Source organism: Vicia villosa, linkage group LG4, assembly GCF_029867415.1.
Source record: "Vicia villosa cultivar HV-30 ecotype Madison, WI linkage group LG4, Vvil1.0, whole genome shotgun sequence".
Classification (NCBI taxonomy): Eukaryota; Viridiplantae; Streptophyta; class Magnoliopsida; order Fabales; family Fabaceae; genus Vicia; species Vicia villosa.
Window position 1 is genome coordinate 88,743,796 of NC_081183.1, and position 6,931 is coordinate 88,750,726.

The following is a 6,931-nucleotide window of genomic DNA, read 5'->3' on the forward strand; positions in this document are numbered from 1 at the left end:
CGATCAAAAGAGTATTGGGGATTAATAGATGAAGGCATCCCTAAGACTGCAGTCGGAACAGTGTTGACAGATGCACAAAAGAAGCAGCAAAATAAGTTGTAACTCAAAGATTTGAAGGCCAAGAACTATCTTTTTCAAGCATTAGATCGTTCTATCTTGGAGACAATTCTCTAGAAGGATACCACAAAGGATATTTGGGACTCCATGAAAATAAAGTATCAAGGGACGAATCGAGTCAAGAAGGCTCAATTGCAAACCCTACGCAAGGAATATGAAATTCTGCATATGAAGGAAGGAGAAACAATAACAACCCTCTTCTCTCGAATTCTTACAATCATCAATAAGATGAAAGCCTATGGTGAAAACAAAGATGACAGCGATGTTGTGAGTAAGATTTTGAGGTCGCTGACTCCAAAGTTCAACTATGTTGTATGTTCTATTGAGGAGTCAAACAACACAAATGCACTGACCATTAATGAACTTCAAAGCAAGTTGCTTCTACATGAACAACGTATGTGTCCTTCTATTGAAGAAGAGCATGCTCTGGCTGTTACTTTTGGAGGTCGGGGATGTGGTCGTGGAGCTTGAGGTAGAGGTCGTGGTAGACAAAGTCGTGATCGATCAACCGTAGAATGCTACAAATGCCACAAGCTGGGACATTTCCAGTGGGAATGTTTATCCAAGGAGAATGAGGCTCATTATGCTGAAAGTCAAGAAGAATTGCTACTCATGGCGCAGGTTGATATTACGACACACTCTTATGAAAATCAATGGTTCCTTGATTCAGGATGCAGCAATCACATGTGTGGTATGAAATCATCTTTCTCTGATCTTGATGAAAATTATCATGACTCGGTTAAATTGGGGAACAATACTTCTATGGTTGTACTGGGCATAGGCAATATAAGGTTGCAAGTAAATGGTAGGGTGCATATCATCACTGGAGTTTTCTTTGTGCCTGAATTGAAGAACAACTTACTAAGCATTGGACAACTGCAAGCCAAAAACCTAACTATCATGTTTGAAGGTGGAAAATGCAAAGTATTTCATCCTGAAATAGGTCTCCTCATGGAAACAAAGATGGCTGCCAATCGAATGTTTATTCTAAATGTCGTGGCTCAACCTAAGTCTTCCACATGTTTTAACACTGTTTCTAAGGATGAATGGTATCTTTGGCATTGTCGGTACGGACATTTAGGTTTCAAGGGACTCCAGACTCTTGTTTAGAAAAAGATGGTGACTGCACTGCCCCACTTGAAGTATTCAACAAAGACATGCAAAGATTGTTTGATTGGGAAGCAACATAAAGAGTCTTTCCCATCACATAGTACATCGAGAGCAGATCACATTCTACATTTGATTCACGTTGACATTTGTGGGCCAATTAAACCAGAATCCAATAGTGGAAAAAGGTATTTTCTCACTTTAATCGATGATTTCAGCCGCAAAACATAGGTTTATTTTTTGACTGCAAAATCAGAAGCTCTAGGTGTTTTCAAAAGTTTCCAGATTCCCATTGAGAAACAAACTAGTCATGCTGTCAAAGGCCTACGCACAGATCGATTAGGAGAGTTTACTTCTCACGAATTCATGCAACATTGTGCAGAGCATGGTATCCAACACCAATTGACAACCGCATATTCTCCACAACAGAACGACATTGCTGAAAGAAAGAATCGAACTATAATGAATCTTACTCGAAGCATGTTGTCCAACAAACAAATTCCTCGCACTTTTTGGCCGAAAGCTGTCAATTGGACTGTGCACATCTTAAATCGCAATCCTACTCTTGCTGTAAGAAATAAAACCCCGGAAGAAGCCTAGAGTGCATCAAACCTTAAGTTGAGTATTTTCGGGTTTTTGGTTGCATTGGCCATGTTCATGTTCCTGATGCTAAGCGAACCAAACTCGATAACAAGAGTTTTCCTTGTGTTTTACTTGGTGTTAGTGATGTATCCAAAGCATACCGACTATATGATCCAGTTTCCAAACAAATCATCATTAGTAGGGATGTCGTCTTTGAAGAAGATAAGGCTTGGAATTGGCACACCAATTCTGAATCATCCACGTCGTATGAGTTAGAGTGGGAAGAAGAGAAAGATGTTGGCAGCAGCAGTTCTGAAATATTTGAGCCTGAAAATGCTGATCAAGTCGCTGACCATGATGAGCCTGAGCATCATACATCAGCCCCAGTTGATGCATCAACACGTTATCCAGTACGAGACCGCCGACAACCATCTTGGATGAATGATTATGTTATTGGTGAAGATCTTTCCAATGAAGAACTTGTTGATTCTTTCTCTAACTTAGCCTTGTTTACATGTGATGGTGATCCTACTTCTTTTGAGGAGGCTGTTAAAAGTGTTAAATGGCAGCAGACATTGGATACTGAAATGGAATCCATAAAAAGGAATGATACGTGGGAATTGGTAGATTTTCCTAGTGGTGGAAAGATTGTTAGTCTCAAGTGGATTTACAAGACCAAGTACAATGAAGTTGGTCAGATTGACAAATACAAGGCCCAATTAGTAGCAAAAGGGTATACACAACAACGCGGCATCGACTATAATGAAGTGTTCGCTCCTGTAGCACGAATGGAAACCATTCGTCTAATTCTAGCATCTGCAGCACATTACTGTTGGCCTCTCTACCAACTTGATGTCAAATCAGCATTTTTGTATGGTGAACTAGCAGAAGAGGTGTTTGTGGAACAGCCGTGTGAATATGTCAAGAAGGGGAATGAAGAGAAGGTATACCGACTAAAGAAAGCTCTTTATGTCCTGAAGCATGCCCCGCGAGCATGGTATAGTCGGATAGAGACACATTTTCTGAAGATGGAATTTAAAAAGTGTGATTATGAACACACTTTATTCATCAAAACGGACCAGGGAGGCAAGATCTTAATTGTGAGTATGTATGTTGATGATCTCATCTATACCGGTAATGATCCTTTAATGTTCACTTCTTTTATGAGTTCTATGAAGCAAGAATTTGATATGACAGATCTCCGTAAGATGCGATATTTCCTTGGTATTGAAATTCTGCAATTGCACAACAGTAATTTTATATCTCAAAAGAAATATGCTTTGGAGGTAGTAAAACGCTTTGGCATGAATGACTCGAATTCTGTGCAAAATCCTATAGTACCAGGAATGAAGACCACAAAAGAAATTGGCAGTGATGAGAGGTGAACAAGTCAAATTATAAGCAACGTATTGGATGCCTCATGTATCTAACAACTGCTACACAGCCTGATTTGTCATACGTTTCCAGTCTCCTTATCCGTTACATTGAGAATCCTTCGGTGAAACATATTTTGGTAGCAAAACGGGTATTACGCTATTTAAAGGGAACTGCTGATTTTGGAATTCTTTACAAGAAGGGTGGAGTAAATGAACTTGTGGCATACACAGACATCGATTATGCAGGTGACGTAGATGATCGGAAAAGCACTTCCGGCTATGTTTTCATGCTTAGCTCTGGAGCAGTTTCATGGTGCTCAAAGAAACAACCTGTGGTTAGCTTATCCACTACAGAAGCTGAATTTATAACTACTGCTTCTTATGCTTGTCAAGCAGTGTGGTTACAAAGGATACTATCAAATTTAAATCAGATTTCTGAGAGTAAAGGCATATCGGTTAACTGCGACAACAGTTCTACTATTAAGCTGTCTAAAAACCCAGTTTTGCATGGCTGCAGTAAACATATTGATGTCAGATTTCATTTTCTTCGTGAGATGTCCAAAGAAGGAATTGTAAGTTTGATTTATTGTGCTAGTCAAGAACAATTAGAAGATCTTATGACCAAACCATTAAAGTTGGGAGTATTCTTGAAGTTGCGAAAGTCTCTTGGTGTTTGCTCTGAAATTGAAGTAAACTGCAAACCAGAAGTTAAAATGAGAAGTTGCAGTTTAAGGGAGGATGTTGAGGACAGAAATTAACACGTATTGCTAGTTGTTAGTGGGTGGTTTCTTTGATGTTAATAAAAGACCTATTCAGTTGGTCTGTTAGCTTTATTTCCTTTAAGTTAGCTTCCATTCCATATTTGTAGGAGTAGTGGTTACGTGGTATTTTTCCTCTTTTTGAATTCTTGTAACTGATGTAAGACTATATAATAGCCATTACTTCTCAACAATAATTAATCTTCTTTGCTTCAAACCTTATTCCATATATGTATCTTGTTTCTTAACAAAAAAAACTCCTTTTAGCACTTGGGACAACAAGCTGCCTGCTCCGGTGTCGCACGCTCGCGAAAATTACCAGAGTCGCCACTAATATATTTATCCCATCAAGGGAAAGGAATATCAGAAAACCTAACTCGGATAAGAACAAGGTCTTACGACCAGATAAATTGGGTACGGGAGTCGGTTACACAAGGGAAAGATACTTGCGCCCCTCACGTCCGTCTTACTCGACGGTATCCACCTATGTTTGTTTAAGCCTACATGCGAATGAATGCAAAATAAATACGGGGAAAAGAAAGAATTATTTACAATTATGCTTTCTTAGGCCCCGCGACCTAATGCCTACGTATCCTTTTAGGAATTAGAGTGTCGTAGTTTGGATCATATTTTTTTGTTTGTTTTGTGTTTTTTAGGTGAACAGAGGTTAAGGTCACAATCCACGATGCTCGACCCTGGGAGACTTACATGCCTAAGTATGGAATGGACTTAACTTGTTCTTAGAAGAGAAGGAACATTGGTTTGTGTTTTTTAATTGTAGAGGGATGATGAACAATTCCCACTACGGGGTCACTCATCATCTTTCTACTTTGTTTTAATTTTGAACCTTTATTAGGTATTTTAAGTGTTTTTGGTTGGGTATTTTTTAAAGGGAATTATTTTGAGATTTGAATCACATAAGAGTGTATAAGTGGTGTCGAAGCAGATCAGGGAGTACACCCACTCACTTCTCTTCCACTTAGGTAAGTAATGATGTGATTCGCCTCTTCATTTATTAAGTGTTTTAAAGTTGAAAAAAAGAAAAGAAATGAATAAAGAGAGACTAACCTAATTCTAACCTAATGATTGTTGTTTTATGTACAAAGGGAAGTCTAAGTCCTAATCAAAATTAAGCTAATAACCTAAAGGAAAAATACTAAGTAAAAGGATGGGAAAAAAGTCATTTAAGTTGACTAAAGTCATCCTAAGCCCAATTCATGCATGGCCCAATGCAATAATCCAGATTTTCATGTTTTTTTCACATAGCATGCATGCTTTATTAATGACACTATGATTTATTCTAAATTGTGACATTATAATGGAATGACGTGATATCAATTGGATCATTCTCATTTAAGTGGAATAAAACAAAAAACATAAAGCTGGACCAATCACAGTGCTACACGCCGTCAACTAATCATTCGCAAAAGGACAAAACGCAACACAATAGGAATATAGACCAATCACATGTCGCCACGCCATCAAAACGGAAAGAGAAAGTAGAATTGAAACCAGGCATCGGAGATGACCTCTAGTCATCTTCTCCTAGGCAAACCCTACCGGAATCTACATAAATTTCCAAAAATTTGCAAGGCTATATCATCAATCAATTCATAATTTTCTTCTGATCATGGATCCAGACTTAGTTTTTACATTTTGACACCTCTGAAACTCTAACCGGGGGCATTTATAAACCCTAATACTGCCGATCTTCACGAAAACGAAAGATTCTGAGATCAAACCAAACCTTATATCATGCAGAGATCAAGCATATGCTTCAAACGTTCAGGAAGCAAGTAATTCATAAAAACACATACTTTCATTCAAGATCCAAAGATTCGCAGATAAATGCATCAAACAACCGGTAATTTCATATACATACGACATGCTTATACATAGTGAATGTGCTGAGGAATTTGAATCACTTACTTGTTCAGATTCTTGAAATAACAAAAGAGACAGAAAACTTCACGAATCCAAGCTTCCCTTAATGATGATGCTGAAGCGAAATAGTTCTTAACTTCTGAGAAATAAACTCAGAAGTAAGTGATGATAGATGATGAGCCTTGATTATTTCATTTTGATGCAATGATTAATGATTAAGATGTTGAAAGAACTAATGATGATGATGATAAAGATGAGAGGAAGAGAGTGGTGGACGAAAGCTGAGGTAGTTATGGAGGTCGCAGGGGAAGGTTGAAGATTGTTGAAGGTTGTTGTGGTGGCCGAAGTTGGTTGATTATTGTCATACCCCAAAATTTGCCCATCATATTTCAATATATCCTGACTCATATGATCTTCAGTTAATAAAGCATATGCAAGAATTGGGCACACTTACTTATCTCCTAAGCAATCAACCCACAACTAGGGTGTTACTTCTCTCGAGATCAAATCAAGTTCTAAGACATCAAATGGATCCCATGGCCTCTTATATGCTTCAAAATATCCTCATGCCAAGTTTCAAGCTCTGATTCATAAGATTGCTCATTCAACTGCTCAAATGAACAATAGTCGACTAGTTTGACCTAAAAGTCAATTATGGTCAAATTACAGTCAAAACTTCTGATTTTTGGTCGACATCAACATCTTGAAGTAAAATCATCATTTGATCAAGGGTTGATCATGATTCATCAAGAAAAGCTCCAAAATCATCAAAAACCTAAGTTTCTGAATTAGGGTTTTTAAGGAGAAAGTCAACCCAACTTTGACCAGCCATAATTTTCACATGGAACATCAGAAATTTTCCATCTAAAGCTCATTTTGAAGGAAATTGAATTCTATACAACTTTGTCTCTCACAGGCCAAGTCTAAAACTGCTTCATTAGAGAGATATGGATCAAAAGGTTAGAGGTTACTTTTGAAGGTAAACAAAAACACCTTTTGGGTCAAAGCTCAGAACTTGAACATGGTAAACTCAATTGAGATGAGACCAAAAGGAGGTTTTAGAAGACATCTTGAGCCGTCTAAAATGGTCAAGAACACCTTGATAGG

The 6,931-nt window shown here is 38.0% G+C and overlaps 2 protein-coding genes across 2 annotated transcripts; both read left to right on the plus strand.

The window, feature by feature from the left end:
* The first annotated feature begins 204 nt into the window (after nt 1-204).
* Nucleotides 205-588, plus strand: LOC131597487 (uncharacterized). Its single transcript, XM_058870183.1, has one exon. It carries the CDS (start codon nt 205-207, stop codon nt 586-588), a length of 384 nt encoding a protein of 127 aa, XP_058726166.1.
* A 2,638-nt stretch (nt 589-3,226) lies between these two features.
* Nucleotides 3,227-3,940, plus strand: LOC131597488 (secreted RxLR effector protein 161-like). The gene has a single exon (XM_058870184.1). It carries the CDS (start codon nt 3,227-3,229, stop codon nt 3,938-3,940), a length of 714 nt encoding a protein of 237 aa, XP_058726167.1.
* The last annotated feature ends 2,991 nt before the right edge of the window (nt 3,941-6,931 follow it).